Below are 25,347 nucleotides of genomic sequence, written 5' to 3'. Positions count from 1 at the left end.
GACTCGATACAGAGAATCTCATCTTTGCTGTCTGAGATGCTGTCTCATCAATATGAGGAGTCTCATTCTAGTTTTTCTTTTGAGATACTGCTCTAGTATCCTCGGAGAGTCTCAGATTCAATTAAGATATCATTCCCTTGTTCGGAATGTCTTAATTCGATCATATGAGATGCTGCTTCGACTCGATACAGAGAATCTCATCTTTGCTGTCTGAGATGCTGTCTCATCAATATGAGGAGTCTCATTCTAGTTTTTCTTTTGAGATACTGATCTAGTATCCTCGGAGAGTCTCAGATTCAATCAAGGTATCATTCCCTTGTTCGGAATATCTTGATTCGATCATATGAGATGCTGCTTCGACTCGATACAGAGAATCTCTTCTTTTGCTGTCTGAGATGCTGTCTCATCAATATGAGGAGTCTCATTCCAGTTTTTCTTTTGAGATACTGCTCTAGTATCCTCGGAGAGTCTCAGATTCAATCAAGGTATCATTCCCTTGTTCGGAATATCTTGATTCGATCATATGAGATGCTGCTTCGACTCGATACAGAGAATCTCATCTTTTGCTGTTTGAGATGCTGTCTCATCAATATGAGAAGTCTCATTCTAGTTTTTCTTTTTGAGATACTGCTCTAGTATCCTCGGAGAGTCTCAGATTCAATTAAGGTATCATTCCCTTGTTCGGAATATCTTAATTCTATCATTTGAGATGCTGCTTCGACTCGATACAGAGAATCTCATCTTTTGCTGCTTGAGATGCTGCTTCATCAGCATGAGGAGTCTCATTCAGTTTTAGGAACATTTTTCTATTTATTACCAGAAGATCTTGGATACAGTTGGGACATCATTCCTTTAATGGGATACCTCGATTGTAATTATCCAAGATACTGTGCTAACGATTCCTTCTCATACTGTATTTCTCACTACACTTTCCCTTTATGAATTTATTCTTTCCATCTCAAAGGACAAAACTCGGGTCTTCTTGTATTTAATTACCTTTCACTATGAACGCATGAAGACTACTATCATTTCTGCTTTCTAGTTCACGGTAATTAAATAGGGGCAGCTGTCATACCCCAATTTTGTCCAGACTACTTGAAGCTTTCATTGGTGTTTATAATCTTAAAGCAATCACGGCTGGTTCATGCCTTAACTATCGCAATGGGTAACATGTCCTGTTAATCAGATGGCCATGTGGGTAATATTTCATCTAGGTCCTGATCTCTTTTTTTTAGCTAGCTGTTTGGTTCTTGGTCAGGTATTTCGAGTGCATAATTAGATCAATATTTGCTCGTTCATTTGATTTTGGTTCAATCTTAGTTTCAAGTTGCGTCAGTGGAATTCATCAATTCGTGCCATGAATAGTCATTATTTGGCCATCAAGTCATAATATGTGCTCTGATTGTTTCTCTTGTTTTACAATTTTTAAAACCAACTTTTTAAGTTTAGAGTTGATTCGGGAGTTAGATTTGGCCTTTAAGAATAAATTTGGCTCTTCAAAATCATTTTTTACTCTTTTCCGGATTAATTTTAGCTCGAGTCAGGTTGGACGATCCAGATTGATTTTAAAGAATTGAGTTGGTTTTTTTTGAAAATTTAATCATTTCATTTTATTTTTGTTGTTAAGCCCATCCCACATTTCTTTAGGCCCAATCCAAATTCAATTCATTTAGATTCAATTAATCCACATTCAAATTCATTCATACCTGTCATAATACAGTTATCCACTAACATCCATAATCCATTTTCATAATCACTTTTGTTAACATCCATGACCCAATTTTCCATTAAAAAAACGTTATCCAGTCTACGTATCCCGCCAGCATACATATCCAAAACAAATAGAACATAAAAAGGGTAGTTGGACGGGAAAGCCATGAACGCAGCAGACATAAGGCTACAAACTACTCAAAACTCAGCATTCCAAATAAAAAGCCTAAGTAATTACAGAAAGCTCAAGAAGTTCCAGAGCACAACAAACTGGTGATTTAATGCAGTACAAATTCGGAACGCCACTAGCCAAGCCGTCCAAGTCCAAACTGCAAAACCAAGCCAACTGTGAATAATGATGTCGTGGTTGCGGCAAGTTGCAGCCATGTTCAACCTACAGCAAAACCTCAATTGTCCATGTTTCATCACCCGAGTTCAGGATAATTGGCTTTGCATCTTTTTCTCCAAGCCTTGGCCAAACTCATTGTGTTATATTGAACCGGCAAAGAACGCCTAGCATGATATCATTATCACTACACCAAGTTATCCATGACCAGATAAAACCATGACATAACATAAGTTGAGTGAATACCTCCACAATCCAAAAATGAACCAAGTGCAGCTTACCTCACCAAAACACAAACCACACTTAAGTCCCGTGCACGAACAGACCGACCGTATTACAAGAAGTGATCTCCAAGCTTGATAATGTGTGTTGACAGCTATGGTATGTGTTTGATCTAATGCTATTTCCAGGCAAGAAAATGGTTTTCTAAATTATCCCTGTACCTGCATAACACAAATGCCTCCTTACAAAATCACCAACCATACATCTTGCAACGCTCGAATAATTTCATAACAGCCATACCAGGAGTAGAACAATAAACAAATGAAGAACAAGTTATTTTCAAGTTTGTACATAAAAAGCATCCTAAGAATGGACTTTGATACCTTAACTTGTTAATTATGCACGAGCCACTTCATGAAATTGACTGGTATATGACCTGTAAAGAAGCAACCTGCAATACATTTTTAATACCATAAGAGCCACGCGGTGACGTAAAGCAGATTCAGCATAATTACACCATGATACCAAGATGCACGACGCATAACGTACCTAAGGCCGAACAGGCCGAACAGGACAAAATGCTGCCGCTATACACCAGCCCGGAATCACTACAACAACAAAGTGATACCAAGCATCATGAATTCACCATCACCATGACTTCAATCTTTACAACAGCCAATAATGCACAACCACATGCCAAACTCATGATGCAAGTCTATCCATCACATAACTATGCCATCTACCTACCTGTCATCATTTAAAAAAACCTGCATCAAACCAACATTTAACCTAACTAATACCATGCTCAGACCAACACCAAACGCATAAATTCTAATGGCCTACCCATCCTTCAACCAAAACCAAACATGTCCTAAGATATGTGAGAGAAACCAATCCAGCAGTCAGCATTCAAGATAGCATGATAGCATGACAAAACCTGCAAAGCCATGGCACATTGAAGTCAGGCATAGAATTGGCAAAGTTTAAGGATTCATGAAAATCAATACAAGAAAATACCTGTCACGATGAAACATACTCGTCAATCTTCCAAACCTTGTAAACATGCATCTATCACAACATAAACCTATTGCAAAATCAGAACACGAGCTAAAAAAAATGGCAAAGGCTAAGTAAAATAGACAATTACTACAGTGAAAAGTAAAAAATAGGTGGTTACCACGGATTCACTACAGACAAAACCACATCCTGCCATTTGAGGGACCACACCGATTTGAAGCACCACTAACTCTGAGAAATTCTGCTACCTAACGGAATGATTCTCCCACTAACTTGCCAAGCTCATGAGAGAGGAATTCAAAACCTCGTACATCAAAAATGCTATAAATAAGGACCTCCAGGGATGAAGTAGGGATCCGAATTTTTGCAACGTTACTCTGGAGAAATCAATCCCAAACCCTAGTTTAAAAAGCTCTGTTGTGAACTTGTTGAGATCTTCACATCGAAGCTCAACAAGCTCGAGCTAGACCCCTGTCAAAACCAAAGCAAATCCAAATCATAAAGAAGAACGGAAGAGGAGAGGAAGCGTAGAAGAGGAGGATCCAAAGTTCAGAAGGAAGAAAAGGAGAAGAAGTCAAAATACCTCGAGGTCGGTTACATCGCCGGTAAGCTCGTCGGAAAATCCATTTTCCGGCGGGCTTTATGTTACTTTCCCCCTTTGTTGATCTGCATATTTCTGTTTGTATATCTTCTTGTTTATCATACCATTGTGAGCTGTTTGCCTGTTGTGGTTGAATCATGAATCTTTAGAGTTTGCTTGCATGTGTTTGAATCTGTGGCATACGAATGTGTGGTTACTCGTTAGATTTAGGTTTAAGGCTTAGATTAGAGTTTTGTTTTGGGGATTTTTATTGAAGGTTCAGGGAAATGACCTTTTATGGTTTAGCATCCACGAGAGGCCGAGTGAAGAAGACGAAACGTGTCGTCCCTTTTGGTTTTTACGCTTTAAGACTGATCCTTCAGCAGTGTTATTTTTTGGTTTTATGTTTAATTAATGAGAACAGTTGGCAAATTAATGGATATTAGCGAAGGTTGGCAATTCTCAAGGAGGCACGCGTGCGTTTTTATTTGGGAAAGACCAAACGGTCACTCAACCGACGCTCCTCGCCTTCCTCATGCTTCTAGACAGATTGTTAAGATTGGGCTTAAGGCCCACTCTTTTTTTTGCCGGTTGATTGTTTTTGGTGTAGGAAAGTTGCGGGCCTTAGGGCCAACTCGGACTCCCTCTTAGTTTAGAACTCTGTTGGGCCTCTACAGTTTGGTGTTTTGGGGCTTCACCCCCTCCTTATTACTCATACATCCTGATTTATCCTATTTGGTTTAGGTATTATTTTTTATAAAGAATATTAAAACAACTATGATTAATTAAAGATAGTAGAAATATTATTTAGTTTGATTATTGATTATTATTTATTTTAATTCATATCTTTGTTTATTTCGTTGGAATATTAATTAAATAGGAGATTAAATATTAGTATTAATAAGTATTTCTTTTCCTAAAAAAAAGGTCAATCTCGATCTAATACCACATAGGCTTTATCCAGACACATTAACCCTAATTCACCATACTTAAATAATACCCTCTTAAAATTATTTAATAATTTAATTTTGAATGAAAAGGAGAATAGTAAGCTTCCGCTTTACTACCTCTCGACTATTCGAATAATTGGCGTACGCCATATTGCTCGAATTGTCGTCATTTAATTAAAACCTTAAAAAACTCTATAAAATTAAAATCATTTTCCCAATTTAATTATTCTAATATTCTCTTAAAATTATTTAATAATTTAATTTTGAATGAAAAGGAGAATAGTAAGCTTCCGCTTTACTACCTCTCGACTATTCGAATAATTGGCGTACGCCATATTGCTCGAATTGTCGTCATTTAATTAAAACCTTAAAAAACTCTATAAAATTAAAATCATTTTCCCAATTTAATTATTCTAATATTCTCTTAAAATTATTTAATAATTTAATTTTGAATGAAAAGGAGAATAGTAAGCTTCCGCTTTACTACCTCTCGACTATTCGAATAATTGGCGTACGCCATATTGCTCGAATTGTCGTCATTTAATTAAAACCTTAAAAAACTCTATAAAATTAAGATTATTTTCTCAAATTAATTACAAAATTCTAAAAACACTATTTAAATTAATCTTGAATGAAAAGGAGATTAGTGAGCATCCGCTTTATTATCTCTCGATTATTCGGATAATTGGCGTACGCCATATTGCTCGAATTTTTGTCATTTAATTAAAACCCCAAAACTCCTTAACTAAAATTACTCCCTCGATTAATTACAAATCCTAAAAGTATTATTTTAAAATTAATCTTGAATGAAAAGGAGATTAGTGAGCATCCGCTTCATTATCTCTCGATTATTCGAATAATTGGCGTACGCCATATTGCTCGGATCTTCGTCATTCAATTTAAACCCTAAAAATTCCATAAGATTAATATCACTCCTCCAAATTATTTATTAATTCTAAAAGCCTTATTTTTAATAATTAATTTTGAATGAAAAGGAGAATAGTAAGCTTCCGCTTTATTATCTCTCGATTATTCGAATAATTGGCGTACGCCACATTGCTCGAATCTTCGTCATCAAATTAAAACACAATCGAATAAATTCAAAACACCTTCACAAATCAAACTCAATTCCTCGCCCCCGTGCGACCAACAACTTAAAATTTCTTTTCAAAAGAACACTGTTAATCCTTTCTAATGCGCATAACAAACCAATGCTTAAACCTCCGCCGAGAGAAAACAAGCCAGCGTTTAGCCTTTAGAACGCGATCTACACAGTTGTTCATTAAAAGACACCAACAAAAAACCGTAGTTGCCCGAACTACGAATGCTCTGATTTCCTTATTGCACCATAAGGATACGTAGGCACGAGATTGCGAAATCTTGGCGAGCACACTAATAAAAAACCTCCCATTTCCCCCTCCTGAGGTCTTCACCCATCTCTATTATCAACTCTAATTACTAGAAGAAAGCAAACAACATTTAACTAACATTCAAATAGCAAATTAGACTAAAAGGTTCCCGTTGAGTACAACGGACGTGAGGGGTGCTAATACCTTCCCCTTACGTAATCGACTCCCGAACCCGAATATGGTTGCGATGACCATTATTCTGTTTTCTAAAAGGTTTTATCGATATTTTCCTATTCCTTCATTGGGATAAATAAAGTTCGGTGGCGACTCTGTTCGAACTAAATTTTTTCCGCGACCATCGCGAGGAATCGTATTTTTCGAGATGCGACACCCCTTTCTCAGATTTCTTCTTCTTCTTTGATTCAGCATCCTTTTTCCCCTCTAAATCAGTCTGCTGATCAGTTGGCAAAACCTGCTCTTTTCGCGGCGCGAAGGTGGTTCGCGGCGCGAACTGAGCATTTCCAGAAGCATTTTCCTTTTCACCAACTATGTCTTTTTCTTCCAGCATCCCATCAGTGATGTTCTCTTCTACAATTTCTTCACCTTTTTCACTTACCAACTCTTTACCACTCCTTGTGACAATTGCTTTGCAATGTTCCTTTGGATTCGGTTGAGTGTTAGCAGAGAAAGATGGTCCTGCGTTTTGTTCCGACAGTTGCTTCGTGAGTTGGCCTACTTGATTTTCCAAATTTTTAATTGCTGCTTCGTTACTCTTCTAATTTGCCATGGAAGCTTGCATGAATTGTTGAAGAGTGTCTTCTAGCTTGGAATTTCCTCCTTGCGACTGCTGTCCTTGAGAGTTTGGATGTTGGTAAGGACTTTGCTGCTGAAAATTCTGATTGTTGAACCTTGACGGTTGATAGCCTTGATTGTTTCGTGGTTGGTAGCCTTGATTGTTAGGCTGTTGTCTTTGATAGCCCTGATTTTGATTGTTCACATAACTCACTTCTTCTTGGGGTGGAGGACAAAAACCAGTAGGGTGATCCCCTTGACATAATTCGCAACATGCTACTTGATGCTGAACTTGAAACCCTTGAATCTCTTTTATTTGTTGTGGAAGCTTGGCCATTTGTTGAGTGAGAAGGTCCATTTGTTGAGAGAGTAGCTTGTTTTGAGCAAGGATGGCATCATTGGTATTTAACTCAAGAACTCCGGGCTTACGTTGTGAAGGGCTACGATCATGTTGACCTTGATGATCATTGAGGGCCATCCGTTCAATAATGACTTTAGCTTCTTCCGCAGTTTTTGACATAAGCGACCCACCCGCGGTGGCGTCCAGAAGTGTCTTATGAGTTGATTGGAGCCCATTTAAGAAAATATGGATTTGAGTGAGCTCATCAAACCCATGTCCCTTGCATTTCCTCAACATTTCCTTGAATCTTTCCCAGGCTTCATTTAGAGATTCGTTGCCTCCTTGAGTGAATACCGCAATAGCCGTCTTGGCTTCCATGAATCGGGATTGAGGGAAGTATCTTTCTAAGAACTTTTCCTCTAATAAATTCCAATCCATCATCACTCTTGGTGCTTGATCAAGGTACCACTCTTTTGCCTTTCCCACTAAGGAGTGTGGGAACATCCTCTTGAATAGTGCCTCTTCACCCATTTCATCTATTCCCGTCGAACCCGCAATCTCATAAAATTTAATGAGATGGGTGTACGGATCTTCATGATCCATTCCGGTGAATGGATTTGCATAGAGAAGTTGGAGGATTCCGGTCTTCATCTCCGTATTTCTTCCTCCACGGGAAAATTGAGCATTCCTTCTTGGACTATTAGCGGACATTTCGATACGATTATCCTCCGCCATGTTTCCTTCACAAGCCTCTACAACCACTTCTTCGATTGGAACAAGCGCGGAAGTAGATGCTTCTTCTCTCCGGTTCCTCTCTTCGGCTAGTTTCCTTCTTCTTCGTGTTTTGCTATTGAGCTTCCGAAGTGTTCTTTCAATTTCAGGATCGAATTGAAGTTGCTCCTCGGTTGCTTTTCCTCGCATGCACTAGAATCTACAAAACTAACAAACCAAGTGAAACAAAAGAGGGATAGTAATAAATGTAACACAACTTAAAACAAAGAATTATTGCAATGCGTGTAATATCGACACCAATCCCCGGCAACGGCGCCAATTTGTTGAAAAGTATATCTTCGGCAAATATTTTTGTATCGTATCCACAGAGATTGGTTGATATTACCGCCGTTCTATAATCCGAATGTTATAAGTTTAGAAAGTAACAGGGTTGTTTTGGTTGGAAAAATATCTTGTGAGTAAATGTTAACAAAAACTATGAAATGGTTTTAGTCAAATATAAAAGCTTGGCAAGATTGGATTTCACTATTTCAAATGTTTATGATTCCTTATGATAAATACATAGATTCAAGATTATTGATGATGTTCAAATATCCTCTCAAAGTCATTTATGTCTAAATGATATCGTGATAATCACTATATTGATCCTTAGACGATCTCTCCACCTAACTATCAATATAGCAATCTTTAATGTTTAATATTAAAGAAGAGTAATGAATAAATCTATCTCTACAACTTATCCACTACTTGAAAATCTGTTTTATGTCTAAACTCAAGTAATCTCTCTCGACAACTACTCAAATCTGGTTTTCAACTTAGAGCAAAAACAGTATTCAATACATCAACAATCTTTATCATATATATAAATCAAAGTGAATACATAAACAAATGAGAATAGCTACTACCTCCAATCTTGACAAAAGGGAGTTTAGCTCCTCATCATCATTGTTACAAAGAAGAAAATTAAAGAAGAAAAACTCTGTTTTTCTCCCTTACAAAAATCTCTCAATATCAATGTGTGAATGATAGTGAATCTTTTCAATGCCCTAGAATAATGTATTTGTTTCTAACAAAATAAGTTGACATTTCCCTAAATGGTCATTGTCATCTAAAGCAGAAAAGCAATTCCCAGGCAGACATCAAAATGGCAATAAACTTTTCCTGCAGAACAGCACTTTTGACCCTCAGTCAGCTTGCTGGATTCGCAGCCTTCGCGGTGCGAAGGCAGTTCGCGGCGCGAACTGTTGCTTCTCCAGCTTCCTTGTTTGGCAAGCTTCCTCCAAGATGTGGTATTGCAATCCAAAGCCTTCTTATCCCAGAAATTCTACAAAACTAACAAAAATGTGAAATAACTATTTAAAACAAAATAAATTAAACCTAATTGCATTTATACAAAATAGTGAGAATAAAAGTGTGTAATAACATCAAAACTTGGTAAAAGGGACCAATAAAATGATATAAAAAGTAGTACTAATTGGTCCCTAACAAAAGGACTTGGCCAATGCCAACTTTTATGAAACCAAGTGCTTGTAATCTGAAACTTCATCTGATACATCCTTGAACGATCCATTTGAGTTCATCTACAACATGATCATTGTGAAGCTGTTATTTTGAACCTATGACTTGTAGCATTGTGGAATTCATCTACTATATGGGAAAATTTGAAGAAGATCATGAAGTGGCTAAGCTTGGATGTGGCTATGTTTATTTGATGCCTTGCTCTTCGAGTTGATATTTTGTGCATTGTTTGTTTATTGATTCTAATGTCCAAGGGAATTTGGGTTTTTATATGACATTCTTGTCTATTGGATTGCAGCCCATTGGTCAGATCTTTTCAAATCTCAACTTATAAATTTTGTGCTTAGGATTAGTCTCTCCATCTCTTCCCCATTTCTTTATTTTCAAAATCTCTCCCTCCTTTTAAAAAATTCTTTGTTTGTGTTTGTTTTTCTAAACTTAGAACGTATTGCAAACTAGAAACTTTGGCCTTATGCCATTGCATTTTGAAGCTTTTTTTTCTCAATCAAACTTGTAAATATACTTAACTATACTTGACTTAAAATTTCAAAAGCCAAAAAGAACTAACTCATACAAGCCATTTTTAGGCCTTTGTGCCTTTCAAACTTAATTTTGGTTAAAAGCAATGCATCCACTTTGAAATTTATACCACGAACTACGAGGTTTTGATCCCTCATTTTTATGTTGGTACATAGGCACAAGTTTGAAGGTCTTGTCAAACACAAAAATATAATTAATGAATTATTTTCTCATCACCCTATTCTATTTGTTTGTAAACATCATTTGTACAAAAACACATATGCACAGAAGAAAGGGCTCCCTAGGAGTACCTAGGACACTTTGGGTGCTAACACCTTCCCCCTGTGTAACCAACCCCCTTACCTGTAATCTCTGGCATTTTATTAGTTTTGATTTGAAAACTTCTTATTTATGGGTTTTGTTCGTACTTTTCCCTTTTACCTTGGAAACAATAAAAGCGCGGTGGCGACTCTTGTTATTTGATGTCTAGCTTATCCATAGCTTGGTGATCATGAATTTACCACTACACTATGTTGCGGCTGTAATGTTCTCTCGGCTCATGCTTTTGGAAGTGACTCTGATCACCTAACTTCTGAAGAATGGCAAGCTTCTGAAGTTGTGTTATGTAGCTGAAGATTATGAAGATCTCAAGCTAGACGATTGAAGTTATCAAGGTTCTGACTGAGGATTCCGAAGACTCTGAAGATTCTTAAGATCTCAAGCCAGACTATTGATGTTGTCAAGGTTCTGACTAAATATTCCGAAGTTTTTGAATCCAGCTTTATGTTTCTTCATTTAATGTTTCATCAACTTTCATCAAAAGCCAATGAACTTGAAGATAAGATCTAAATGGGAAAGTGATCAAATATTATATAGTACAAATCGAACATCTTTTGCACTACCTGATTTCATGGGCAAGGACAATACTATACATCACACCTGTCACTAATTTTGTAGGTGAAATGACAGTACGTGATATCATTCCTTTCCCATCCAACAGTGGACAACCGCTCAAATGAGCTTTTCCCATTTTTCCCTCCAAGGATCGTATGCTGATGCTATATAAGTAAGACTTTGAGACTTGAAGAAAAACACTAGTTACACAAATATTTTGACAAGTTATTTTCTTTGTAAAAAGCTATCATTCTTTTGTACACATTTTTCTTTAAGTGTTTGTTATTCATTTGTGTAAAATCTTCTTATGTAGAAGCATCTTATAACATAAAATATTATTCAAACTATTTGTTTGATTCCTTAAGGAGGTTATTATTGAGAAGACAAATAAGATTGCTCTTTGTAAGTCCTTAAGGAGACTAAGGTTTAGTTGGATCCTTGAGAAGACAAAGAAGATTATTCTTTGTGTTTGTTGTAATATGTTGATTATAGTGGATTAAGTCCTTGTGTATAAGGAAAAATCACCTTGGCGGGTGGACTGGATTAGCTTTGAGTTTCAAGCAAACTAGGATAAAAATACTTGTGTTTTTATCTCTTTGTTATTAACTTGTTAGTGTTGTTCTTGTTTTAGAAAAAGCTTTTGCTTGTAATACCCAATTCAAACCCCTTCCCTTGTATTTTTCACACCTTCAACTATAACTTCCTTCAATCACATTCTTGTTCTTGTAATTTTCTCCTCTCTCACAATACATAATCAATTTATCTTTCTTACCTCTCATTCCATTCGCAGTATTAGAACGAATAGTCACAACAATAATATCATGTTGTTTACCAACAGACTATGCCCATGCCAAAATGTCAGCTCGGGAGAGAAATATCTAACATTTACAACATATACAAAATACATTATCAATGTTGATATCATAAGCCTATTATTATTGAAACTATTTAAAAATAAAACGTGTATGTAAAATATACCGCATCAATGGTGAAAAATTAAGTAAAACCCATAGGAGAACCATCAAGATCAGGACCACACAAATTAAAGCATACTAAACTATCAGATTTTTAGGTTAAGCAAAAAATCCGATATACCTGATTTTACCAAAAAATCGGTAAAAAACAAAGTTTCCCATATTTTTTGACATCTCCGGTAATAACAACGTTAGAATCCTGCAAAATCTCGATTTTTCCAAAAAATCCGATAAAACTTCAAAATGTTTCTGATTTTTTACAAAAAAATCGATAAAACAACAAGTGGTTTCCGGATTTTTTATAATTATCCGATAAAACTTCAAGGAATTTTATATTTTTTCAAAATATTTGGTAAAACTTTAAGAAATTCCTGTTTATTTTTTCAAAATATCCGATAAAAACTCATACCGGGTTTTAAAATTTTCCAGTAAAAATGCATAAAAATCCGCTCTTGCGAAAATTGTCGTACCCTATTTGAAAATAAGTATCGGATTTTTAGTTTTTTACCGGATTTTAAAGAGATTTTTTTTTACAAAATGTGAAATTTAGAAAGGTAAATAATGCGAAATGATATGTTTGTCATTATGAAAAATGGTGGGAATGACAGGTGTAACCGGAGGGTGATAGAATAAAATCTCATATATTACACACGCATAATCAGCCTAATTTTACGCATACTTAGTCCATTTCTTCAACAAACATTAATAAAAGTATAAGGAATTTCTTATCCCACCATATGGAGTGGAAAAACACGGAAAACAGAAATTACCTCTCAGATTTCAGAGATGTATCTCCAGACGCACCGTGCACCACCTTATAACACACCAAATGAGTGTCACCCTAGATTAAAATAAAAATTTATTCCGAAGATGAATCTCTGAGTATTTTCAACAAATATATTGATATTTGAGTAGCCTAGTGGACATTCTAGAGATGCATCTTCGGAGGTTTGAGACGAAATTTTGAAATTTCTGTGACCTTTGCATGTCTTATATTTCCGGAGATGCATCTTAGGAATAATTCGATAAAATACTCAACTACATGATCACACAACCATACTTGTTTTCTACTCCAAACCCTTACCAAAAACCCTTTCATTCTCACCGCATTTTCGCTTTAAATCTTCAATCTTGTGTTTCATCATATCAAAGGGAGCAAAAGAAGTTGGAATTCCATTTATTTAAAGCCTCATTGCTCATATTAATTTTGTTTTCACTCTGAAAAATATGCGTTTATTCCAGAGATACATTTACAGAGTCTGTATGAACTCATCCGAAAATGCATCTCTAATATCAATTTGTTTTCAATTTTTCAGCCATGTTTACAATATTTGCAATTATTTAGTGTTTTGCGGTAATTGTTTTCATTAAATATGGTGCACCCCAATGTTTTCTACAAACATGTTGTGTGTCTGGATGCCAAAGGTGTTATTGTGAAAGCGGTTAAAAATGAGCAAGAGTTTGAATTTCATGATCACATGCTTCAATGGATTTGTACAAAGGCCTCCAAACTGGGATTTGGTGTGGTAATCAGAAGGTCTAATAATGGTTTAGATAGAAGATGTTCATTTGTGACAATGAAGTGCGAAAGAAGTGGGAAATATATACCTCCTCTATGGAATTTTCAATGAGATGACACTGGTTCAAGAAAATGTGAGTGTCCCTTTAAGTTGCGTGGTTATATGTTGGCAAATAAGAAATGGAGATTTAATGTCAATTGTGGTTTACATAACCATGACTTGTGTGAAAAGTTAGTCGACCATCTAATTGTGTGTCGCCTCATGCCGGAAGAGAAGGAATGCATTTCAAACATGACATTGAATTTAGTTCAACCGAAAAACATAATTGTAACTTTGAATACTAAAAGACCCAAAAAGATATCAAAAATCAAACAAGTGTTCAATATTCGTACCAAACTAACAAGGTGTTGAGGGGGATAGAACTAAAATGCAACAACTCTTAAAACTGTTGGATGATAATAGTTATATGTCTAGGTACCGAACCTACGAGGATGGAGTAACTATTAGAGATATATTTTGGACTCATCCTGATTCCACCAAGTTGTTCAACATGTTTCCTACTGTTCTCATCATTGATTCAACATACACGGCCAACAAGTACATACTTCTATTATTGGAGATGGTTGGTGTTACCTCTACTGAGAAGACCTATTATGTCGTGATTGCATTTCTAGAGAGCGAAAAAGAGGAGAATATTACTTGGGCCTTAAAGGTGTGAAGGGAAATGTCGAAGGACCAAGAAGAGATGCCTAAAGTGATTTTTACAGACCACGATACCGCATTGATGAATACGGTTGCAAAGGCATTTTCTACTTCTTATGCATTACCTTGTAGGTATCACATAACAAAGAATATGAGAAGTCGGGTTAAACCTGCGGTAGGGACGAAATAGATAAAGGCCGAAGATAGAAAAATGGTGAAGGCGGGTGCGGTAGCGGAAAGAATAATGGATGCATGGAATGTTATAATAAATTCTTCGATTAAAGAGTTATATGTCGATGTCTTTATACATTTCAGGAAGGTGTGCGATAAATATCTAGATTTGTTTAAATATGTTAAAAGCACAATTTTTGAACAGGTGAAGGAGAAAAATATTTGTGCATGAACCGATCTTGTTAGACACCTTGGGAATACAACAACAAACCGAGTTGAGTCTGCCCATGCTACATTGAAGAATTGGTCGGAGCATCACAATTTTGGAACACAAATTTAAAGAAAACAATCTTTATTCTCAGTTGGTCGGAAACATATATCGAGCAAGTTTGAATTATATTTTTTATGAAGCTAAACAAGGTGATAATGTAGGATCCGATAGCGCAAAGTGTGGATCCACAATTGTGAAAACATATGGTCTCCCATGTGCTTGTCTTATTGCAAAGAAGGTGAAACTTGGTAGCGCGTTAAGAATGAATGAAGTTTTCATTCACTGGAAGAGGCTTATTGAATATCTCTATCTTAACCAAATGGGAAGTGATACAAGAGACATTTCTGAAAGCCGACGACAATATGAAATTCCACATCAAAGAAAAATTGAGGAAAATTGTTTATCCGAAAACCACTGACTTGAAACCATCCTCTAAACCAGTAAAAACAAAAGGTGCTCCGAAGAAGCTCCAGCCTACACCGAGTGACAATTCAACGGTGCGGTCTCCTTCGTATTTTTAACATGTTGACAAATTTTTTCCAGACTCACCATCTATAGAATCTCAAAAAAGTGTTTTTTAAAGGAGCTCACATTAGCAAACCACCTCTTTCACCGCCTCTACCAAATATTTTATTCATTGATGAGATGCCAGTTTTTATGCACAAATACATCGAGCGGATTGTCAATGTTTAGGGTGACGGTAATTATAATTATCAAGCTGTTTCAGCTTTACTTGGTAAAGGATAAGATAAGCATACACTTGTCCACCATCAACTTATCCATGAGTTGAGGACTCACAAAGAATCATACCCATAAATTTACGGAAAGAAAGGAAGTTTCGATGTAATTTATGAGTCTCTTGTTCCTTGCATTAGTGGACCGACATCGGAGGGAAAATAGACACGCTTCCCTGAAATGGGTCATCTCATACCATATGCGTATGATAGAGTGTGTATTGATCTTACACATTGCGATTTTTCAGAAACCTTTTTCCACTACGCACCGTCATAACTCAAAATCCAAATGATCGTATTATGTGTATTGAGTGGCTTTCAAAATCACGATACATTGTTCAGGTTTACTTAAAATCGAGATGCCATATACGACATATATCACAACAAAAGCCGAGACTTGGCCAGACTAATTTGTGGAAAGGATGCAAGAGTTCGAGAAATTAAGCAACATTGAAAGAGACTCAAATGCACAAAAGTTAAAGGGGGTACTGCACATAGTTATAGATTTAGACGACGACAAATCTTTCAATTCGTTTTAGTTTTTCGTCATCAATTAAGCGTATGTAATTGTGTCTTAATATTAATGAAGTGTAATATATACAAATTCTAAATATTCTAATACATTTTGGATCTTTGCCAAAACATTTATTCATTTTCCAAACTAAGTCATCAATTTGATTCTGTTTTCTACTTGGTTCATTCTGTCTAGTTCAGGATAGGTTTCAGAGACGTTTATCTGGAATAACATAATACGATGTGGTACCGGGAATATATCTCTGAAACCAGCACTAATACATGATATAATTTTTTAGGTCCATATTTGTCTACAACTTCTATAAAATAAAGGGCTCTTGTTTTTCATTTAACACAAACAGAAAATGTCTCAAATGTCACAAATAAATATCATTGGGTATGTCACAAATGTCTCCTTCTCTAGCGTGACACCCAGTCGAAAGTTTAAGCTTAATGAATACACCTCTTTTGCAGATCTGAAATACGAAGTGCATAATCTCCTATCTTACGGAGATAATAAAAAACTTGTGAAGCTTAAGTACCATTCACTGTCAATTAACAACGAATGCAAGATTGAGTTCAACAACTATGAGCTCAAAACTAATGCAGATGTAAGGGCTATGTGGAGTATAATTTTCCGTTTCGAAATCAAAGTTTTGCTCGAGTTGGAAGCGAGGATTTCAAGATCGATCGAAGATACTATGAAGACATTGAAGCGTCCACCTGAATATTGAAATGTAATGTTTCATTTAAGGTTGAAATCACATATGTAATGGTGATTTCATGTTATGAATAATAATTTTATTTTTCAAAATACAAGTTTCTGGTTTCTGCCTCTGATTTTGTTCCATATATGTTATGGAGATGCATCTACGGAGAAATTCCGGAGATGCATCTCCAGGTTAAAAAAAGTCCAACTACTAAAACGTCACTCAGAATGATCTAGAATGTGTGTGTATTTGATGCATTCGAAGATTTATCTTTCAAATTTAGAAGTATTTTTAGTATTTTCGTATTAGTACATTAAAAACTCCTAAATTATATTTCTTTTGGCACCATTAAAATTATCTTAGAAGCCCTACAATTTGTTAGGATTTTGTCTTTCAGTTTCTAGAAATTAATGTCACTAAACCTTGTACCTCATCTCCTTATTCATGTTGGAGTATTTTAGATTCTAGAATTTGAGCATGTATCATGATACATATTTAAATTCTCGAATTTGATTATATATCACTCTTCTCGAATTTGATTATATATCACTCTTCTCGAATTTGAAGGTGTTTTGATTGAATATATAACTCTAAAAAATAAAAATTAATATCGTTGGGTTCTCTACTTCATTTTTGTGATTTTGACGCTTTCTATATTTGAGTGTCAAGATACTTTCTTTCTTTTTATCAGTTAAGATTTTGATATATACTTCTACCCAAATTACATATTTCTTATATTATTTTGCATGCAACTTTACAAAATTCTCATATTTCAAAATTATATTGTTTTTTTAGAAAGTGTCAATTTTAATTATACAGAAGTTTATATCAAGTTTTTCTCTACAAAATTGTGAGGTGATTTTTTGTTGTATTTTTTATCCCGTTGCTAAAACATATAGATAAGAATATTGAAGTTAAAACTTAGATAGTTAATTAGACACAATTATTCTATTTGTAATAGAATCAATTTACATAATTTGGAATATATAGAAACTAATTTCATGTACTACAAGTGTAATTTAAATAGTCTTGGCTTGGCCAAATATCCCAAAAAATCGGTCTAACTCAGATACTCAAATCAAAAATCGCATTCACTCAAGTTTGAGAACAAGTGCACACTGAGGAGTCCATGCTGAAGCAAGACGTTGCTCCATCTCATTCGTTAGAATCCATTCAATGGTCTTCTGTGGTTGGTGCCACGTCCACCAGGGATGGTGATAACCTTTATTTTAATATAAATTTGATTTCGTGTCACACCAAAGTACAATTTATTATATACATGTAAGTTCCATCTCTTTGATTTTATTGACTTAGGCGTTGGAGCGCTAATCTTGTAGGTACACCTTCTCTCTGACCATCAAAAAAGTTCAAGGCCGCGACGAAGACCTTCAACGGATTTCTTCGCCATTAACTTCCCAGTTTGTTTTCCGAATCGGAATAATGACGTCATCTGTGAGAATCATCTTTTGATTTTAAAAAAAAATTCACACCAAATTTCTTTGATTTCTTCCATTGCAACGCCACAACTATTTTTGATAACCAATATGTTTCTCGTTAACATTTACAACTGTCAACAATGGTAGCCTCCAAAATGAATTGATCAAAGGTTCATAAGAACGCTGCCTCAACACGTGACGTCTGACCATCCTTCCAAGTGTTTCACAACAGTGTTGCACTGGTCCTTACCCCTTACATCTAAAGAGCCACTTCCCCAACTTGAAGCAGATGTTCCAATTCTATTGACTTCTCTAGTTGTTTCATATCACCAAATCTAGACCTCTAAATCAGCAAGACATGGAACTTTTCAAATCCTGTTATCATTTCAACTGCTTCAAAAACAATTCCAAGGCCAAATGTCAAAGTAAACCCCACCTCCACCAAAATTACAATTGTTATAGCCATAATGCCTCAAATTGTCCAAAGGCTCAAAACCACACTCGAGATGTAAGGAAAAAATAAACTTGTTACAAACATGTATAACATGATACATCTGCAAAACACACATCTCTTTAATGGGAGACTTCTTTGTATATGATAAAACCAACAAAAGGTTCTTTCACATCTCGCTACTCAACTAGAGGTTATCACCTCAATTTTCCCCCACTCTTTTTCAATTTTTCATTTGGCTCATGCTTAAATCATTTGCATGCATGGTTATCGAGTTATCCAATCAGGTCATTGTTTAGTGTTTCATTCATCACATTTCGCATAATTCGTCAATGGGACAAATGTTCGGTAATAATGAATTTAATTAGTTTAAGTGAATTTTCGAGGCAAATAATATTTGGTGATTATTCACGTTTATTTCTCATATTACATGTGGTGCGGATCATCTCTTTATTTGAGATTCATGGTTATCAGGGGGATTGAAGATTAGAATGATTGTTACTTAATTCAGAAGATTGCTTGAATTCAAAGAAAATGACAAAGTTGAAATTAAAAAAAAAATCATTCATTTATTGGAAATTCATGGTACAATATATATTGCTTGAGATACAAATCAAGAGAATGTATTACAAGGAAATAAGGTTAAAAACTACATCTTTTTGGTACAGTTGACTTTTTGGTCAAACAATTTACTTTTTGGTCAACTATCGATTTTTTATTAACTGTTGACTATTGACTCGATTTCGACTTCTGAATTTTCCTAGACCTATTCTACAATCATTTGATCAAAGGATTCATTATTATTCATAAAAAATGACTTATGTCATGATTATGTTTCATGTTTCATGCATAATTACTAATGACCTTTTGCCTTATATTCCAACTTGATACTTTCGCAAAAATCAAATATCATTTGCCTCTAACTACCTATGCATCCACAATAATTCAATTACTCAATTAACCCTTAACTACCACAACTACCAAACTAACACAAATCCTACCAAACTAACATAAATTCCAACCTCCATTTTCAATTAAATTTCCATTCAATCCTAACAATTCATAACAATTAATGCAAGTGTTTAAATTAGTGATTCACAACTAAGCCTTAAATTAATTTCCAATCATTGATAAACCTCTTACTTGGATCATAATCCAAGGGTGTCCATTAATTTACAAAACCTATACAAACATGTCATTTTTTCACAATTTTAGAGTTAACTAACAAAAACTCATACTAACTAAATTAACTCTTTAAACCATTTCCCACCATTTTCTTCTCAAGTTCTCTCATAGTTCTATATTTTCTTCAATCCCCCACCAACACTGAAGTTCATATTCATCACCATCTAGAACTTCACATTGAAGTTCTAAATTTGGTGAAACTTAGCCACAATCCAATTTCAACAAATCATCAATCAAGTTTCAACAATTCACACATTATCATCAACCATCATCATCCAAAGTTCATCAAGATTCAAACATATTCATCAATATTCTACATTCAAGATTCACCTTCTATAACCATCATTTATATTCAACTATAATTATCAAACAAAGGTGAATTGGATTATAGGAGCTTACTTTGAAATTTTATGGGTTTCTCTTCGATAAAATTATCGGTGATTCACAATACTAACCGCGGTAAACCTCCGCTCCGTCGGTATTCCTTCGTCTCTTTTCTTCCACGGCTTACCATGAATTTTTGAATGCTTCTTATTGATTAATTTAAGCGGCTGTTATGAAATAGCTTATTAGGATAATCACTTATTCGACCCAAAAACCCAACTTTGACATAGAACACAGTTTTTTTCGTAAAACTTCCGGGCTCTGTTTATATTGGTTTTTATTTGTCTTTGCGTTATTTCTTGATAACATCTTATTCTATGTCATGATAGTTTTCCAACGCATATTTATTTGTCCATTTTCATTAAGAATGAGCATTTTATGATGCTCTAAAGATGACTAGATTGAAATGCAACATGCAGAAAATAGAACACAGTTTTTTTCGAAAACTTTATGGCTTTGTTTATCCTGGATTTGGTATGTGTTTGCATTTTTCTTTGATAGCATCTTATTCTATGCCATGATACCTTTCCAACACATATTTTTTTGTCCACTTTCTTTTAGAAATGAGCATTTTATGATGCTCTAAAGATGGCTAGTTGAAAATGCAACATGCAGAAAATAGAACACAGTTCTTTTGAAAACTTTGTGGCTCTGTTTATCCTGGATTTTGTTTGTATTTGCATTTTTCCTTGATAGAATATTGTTCCATACCATGAGACCTTTACAAAGACATATTTATTTTTCCATTTTCGTTAATAAAATGAGCATTTTATGAAACTTTAAAGATGATTAATTGGAAATGCAACTTGCAGAAAATGAAGAACACAGTTTTTTTCGTAAACTTTGTGGCTATGTTTATCGTCGATGTTTTTTGTGTTTCCATTTTTTCTTAATACCATCTTGTTATATGTCATGAGAGCTTTCCAACGCATATTTATTTTTCCATTTTTGTTAAGAAATGAATATTTTATGACACTTTAAACATGGCAAGTTGAAAATGCAAAATGCAGAAAATGAAGAAACAAAGTTTTTTTTCGTAAATTTTGTGGCTCTGTTTATCTTGAATTTTGTTTGTGTTTGTGTTTTCTCTTGATACCATACTTTTATACGCCATGAGGATTTTCCAACGTATATTAATTTGTCCATTTTTTTTAAAGAAATGATAATTTTATAATTCTCTGAACATGGCTGGTTGAGAATGTAAAATGCAGAATTTCCACTTCTGACACCCCTAACAAAATTTAACTTATTTTATTATTCATTTTTAACAAACTCTTGTATCCTTTTTTTAACACATTCAAAAAACACATTTTTAGCAATTAGGCACATATAATTAATTAGGCTTAGTAATTCTAAATTAGATTTAATTTTTTAGGTTAGCATTACAATTACTAATTAGCAAGTAAATTAGGATTAATATTATATGTTAGCACTAATTTTGATATTTAATTTCCTTTGTTTTTTCTTCATAAATTTCATGTGTTTGATGTGGATAGCTTAATTCTTAGCTTGATCCCATTTATTGGTTTGATTAGTTAATCAAACACACTTTGATCAATTAATTAGATTAATGGCTTATGACTTTTCACATAACCTTTCAAAATAATTTGCATGCTCCCTTATGGTTTATATTCAATTGAGTGATCACAAGTCTCTTGATCATTTGATTAGACTTAGATATTCATACTTTCACCTATACATGATCTCTTAAGTCAATCCTAAGTCCATTCTCGTTCAAAACCCTAGAAATAGGTGAACATCAAGGCATGGTCATACTAAAATTCATCTTATTTTTGGGTACCTCATCCTTTTCTTCCAATATTTTTTCCTAACTTATCAAACACAAAACAAAAACTCTCCTTTCTCATTCAACTTCAAAACACTTGACCATTATGATGCAAATTGCACGCCACGAGCCTTAAGAAGTGGAGAAGTAATGAAATGGAGTATTCCTATCCTTATTCTAGATATCTTTGGATACGAGACGCTTGACCCAATTATTTAAAGTATTCACCTCCATTCATAGACTTTAGTGCAATTCAAATTAAAACAACTTTCAATATTCATTCTCAGATCAATTCAACAATCAACAACAAAAACATATTATCTTTGAGGTTAATCACCAACACCACTTATATTTCAGTTCTTAGTTTTGACGCCACCTTTATTTCTTTTTCATGGTTTTAGCACCTATTTTTCATTCCTTTGTCCAAACAACAATCTCTTTTCATAAAAGAACTGTTATAATTCATTCCTTAGCAGTCAGATTAAAAGCTTAAAGCATCCAAACTATGATCGAACCAGCTAAAGTCAAAGCACTTTCAGGACACGATTATAATACCGTTCCCTAAAAACAACCAACGAATATGTAGTTTTCTACCATGAACTACAAAGCTCTGATTTTATTATTGCACTATGAGAATACGTATGCACGAGGGTTTAAATCCTTGGCGAGCATATTAATTAATAAATTATTTTTCTCCTTTATTAAAATCAATCGTAAGTAACCTTTAGGTAATAACACCCATCCACGCAAAGAACAATCTAAAATGAGGGGTGCTAATACCTTTCCTTTGCATAACCGACTTCCTTACCCTTTCTCTCTTTCCTTTGAGTTTTATTGATATTTTCCCTTTCTCTTAGAATAAATAAAATTCAATGACGACTCTGTTGTATTTCGAGCGTGCGATACACTCACCTTCTAAAAATGATGCTCTAGTCTAACACAAAGAGATCGTTACACTATTAAAACAAGGCTTTGATTTAACACAAAGAGATCATCTATATGTTAAAGTTGATGTTCAGACCTAACACAAAGAGATCTTCACATGCTACAAAAGTTGAATGTTCCGATTCAACACAAAGAGATTGTTACATTGCCGAAAATGAAAACTAAGATCTAACATAAAGAGATCTTTGTGCCGCTGATGTTGAATTATGTTGATTATCTTCTTCTCAAAGGTTGCTGCTTAGATCAAACATAAAGATTCTTTGAGAAATGAGAAGATCCTTGAGATTTATTAGGGGAATGAAAGGTTAGTACCAACGAATTTTTTTATCATTTACTTTAAACTATTGGACCCACATTGTCCAATTAAATTGCCTCTTTCGGAAGTTGATCAGTAAGGACCACTGACTCTATTGGGAATGAACTTAAGTAACCTGTTGGGGGAATACAAGAGACTCTCTGGGAAAAAAACACACAGGACACTCGCTGCAGATGTACCTGTTAGCTAAAAAATTTCGGCCAAATAAGGCAAAACCACTCGACTAAGAAGCCCTTCGGAATATAAGGTCGACAAGACGTTGGATGATCCATGGGTCGACACCAAGAGTTCCGGCCGAAGTCGAAGGATGTTTCCATGGTGAGGGATGATCGTGGGTGGCCAAAAACGTGGAAAGTTATCTACGTACATGGAAGAAATGGGCTGACACGTATCATCTAAAGAGAGATTCGTAACCCCCCGACATTACGTTTTATTAGTATTTAAGGAAGTGTTAGGAATCATTTTTAGAGGTGGTATTTCTAGCATTTGTAGTAGGAGTAAACTTGAAATACCAACGCGTTTACGGGAAAAGACTCATCTCCCTACAAAAGAATGTACCTTTGCCTCCATTTATATTCATCATTCATTTAAACTTACCAAATTGTCTTTACTTTATTGCTTTACTTTCACTATATTTTCGCTTGTCAATACTTTTTACTACATTTCTAACTTACAAAGAATTACAGTTACTCCCTTTGAACATTTCAAAGACATTCCCCACTAAAACATCATACACTCAAACACTAAGTTCAGGACTTTGTAGTCGGTCCTGCAAGTAACCCTCTCATAGGAAGGCTAGAGATTGTTGGCGAAGAAACAAATTGGCGCACCCGGTGAGACCTCGACAGTGTTAGGTGTATGCGATTGCGCAGTGGAAAAATAACGTCTCCTCGACCACACGAAGAAACGTCTTCGGCGGGAGACACGACAACGTCCCATGCGGCCGATGTCGGCTCTAGCATGGCGTCGACGGTTTCGAAAATATTTGTAGGTCCAATTCTGACATCGTGTTAGCCACGAACACCGACACTAACAAAAATGGGAACTTCTAGGAAATATATGCCCAGTTTTATGGCCCCCATGCATATGACGTTGGGAATGCCGACTGAGTTTATGGCAAGTGTGCATAACCTCGGTTAGACTTACGGGGAAACGTCATCATCGCCATTCGGTAAACCCCCAGGTTTTGGACTGACATCCCAGTCGGTCCCAACTTTTACGTCAAGTTCTGTCGTTGTTATGAGACAACAGATGGATGAGAGTAACCATGAAATGGTGCATATGCTATCTAATGCAAATGGGTACCATCTTGAGGCCTTTGATCCAAGAATCGACGCAAAGTTACCAACAATTGACAACTCAAATGACAAGGATAAGGGACTTTTTAGGGGGCCCAAGGGCTCCGGCTCGTCGGAATCCTACGCCTCTTCCTCGACCGGAAATATCGGTCCGACAAGAGGAAATGACAGACGATACTGTTGAACAAGAATTTCAGGAATTCGAACAGATCCTAAGGGTGGCACGAAGGTCCCCCATGGTAATAGTTAACCGAAACCAAGATCCCGACCAAGTGGTCAGACAAATTCGACACGAGGCAGCCGTTGGAGAGCAAAACCTAGAGGCTATTGTCGAACGGATCATAGTAAAAAATGGAATAAGCCCATGCTTGCAGCGGCCGACTTACTATTCACCCTTGCCAGATTTTGTCTTACAGACAGAACTACCTAGGGGATGGAAAGTTCCTAAACTTACCAAGTTCGCTAGGGATACTGAGGAGTCCATCGTCGAACACGTGGCCATGTATCAGACTGAGGCTGGCGACATAGAGAACAATGAAGATTTGAAGTTGAAATACTTCCCAAGTTCTCTTACGCAAAATGCGTTTACATGGGACACAGTTGGAGAGATTGTTCCATGAACAAGTTTACATGGGACAATCCAAGATTAGCCTCAAAGAACTAGCTAGTGTTAAACAAAAAGTTGTTGAATCGGTTGATCAATACCTAAATAGGTTTAGACTATTGAAAGTGCGATGCTTTACTCAACTCCCTGAGCATGAGTTAGTCGAGATAGTTACTCGGGGTTTAGATTATTCTATAAGGAAAAAGCTAGATACTCAGTATCTTAGAGATATGGCCCAATAGGCCAACAGAGTTCGAAGAATCGAACGCCTGAAAGTTGATCATAAAGTTGAAGATTGTTCTTCCGACGACGAAGATTGTTCCATGGGTTGATATAAAGTTCAATGGGTTGATATCATCAGAAAAAAAATCCTATATC

General features: G+C 35.4%; 1 protein-coding gene and 2 long non-coding RNA genes across 3 annotated transcripts; 1 reads left to right on the top strand and 2 right to left on the bottom strand.

The window, feature by feature from the left end:
* Window positions 1-1,720: 1,720 nt before the first annotated feature.
* Window positions 1,721-2,507, bottom strand: LOC127135315 (uncharacterized). The gene is made up of 2 exons (XR_007808509.1): window positions 2,338-2,507; window positions 1,721-2,223 (listed from the first exon to the last, which is right to left on the bottom strand). It is a non-coding gene; the product is annotated as an uncharacterized LOC127135315 (long non-coding RNA).
* Window positions 2,508-2,876: 369 nt separating this feature from the next.
* Window positions 2,877-3,356, bottom strand: LOC127135314 (uncharacterized). The gene is made up of 3 exons (XR_007808508.1): window positions 3,296-3,356; window positions 3,122-3,215; window positions 2,877-3,025 (listed from the first exon to the last, which is right to left on the bottom strand). It is a non-coding gene; the product is annotated as an uncharacterized LOC127135314 (long non-coding RNA).
* A 21,074-nt stretch (window positions 3,357-24,430) lies between these two features.
* Window positions 24,431-24,985, top strand: LOC127136533 (uncharacterized). The gene has a single exon (XM_051063080.1). It carries the CDS (start codon window positions 24,431-24,433, stop codon window positions 24,983-24,985), a length of 555 nt encoding a protein of 184 aa, XP_050919037.1.
* The last annotated feature ends 362 nt before the right edge of the window (window positions 24,986-25,347 follow it).

The sequence above is a fragment of the Lathyrus oleraceus genome, chromosome 4, assembly GCF_024323335.1.
Source record: "Lathyrus oleraceus cultivar Zhongwan6 chromosome 4, CAAS_Psat_ZW6_1.0, whole genome shotgun sequence".
NCBI lineage: Eukaryota > Viridiplantae > Streptophyta > Magnoliopsida > Fabales > Fabaceae > Lathyrus > Lathyrus oleraceus.
This window is presented reverse-complemented; position numbering and strand designations above follow the sequence as displayed.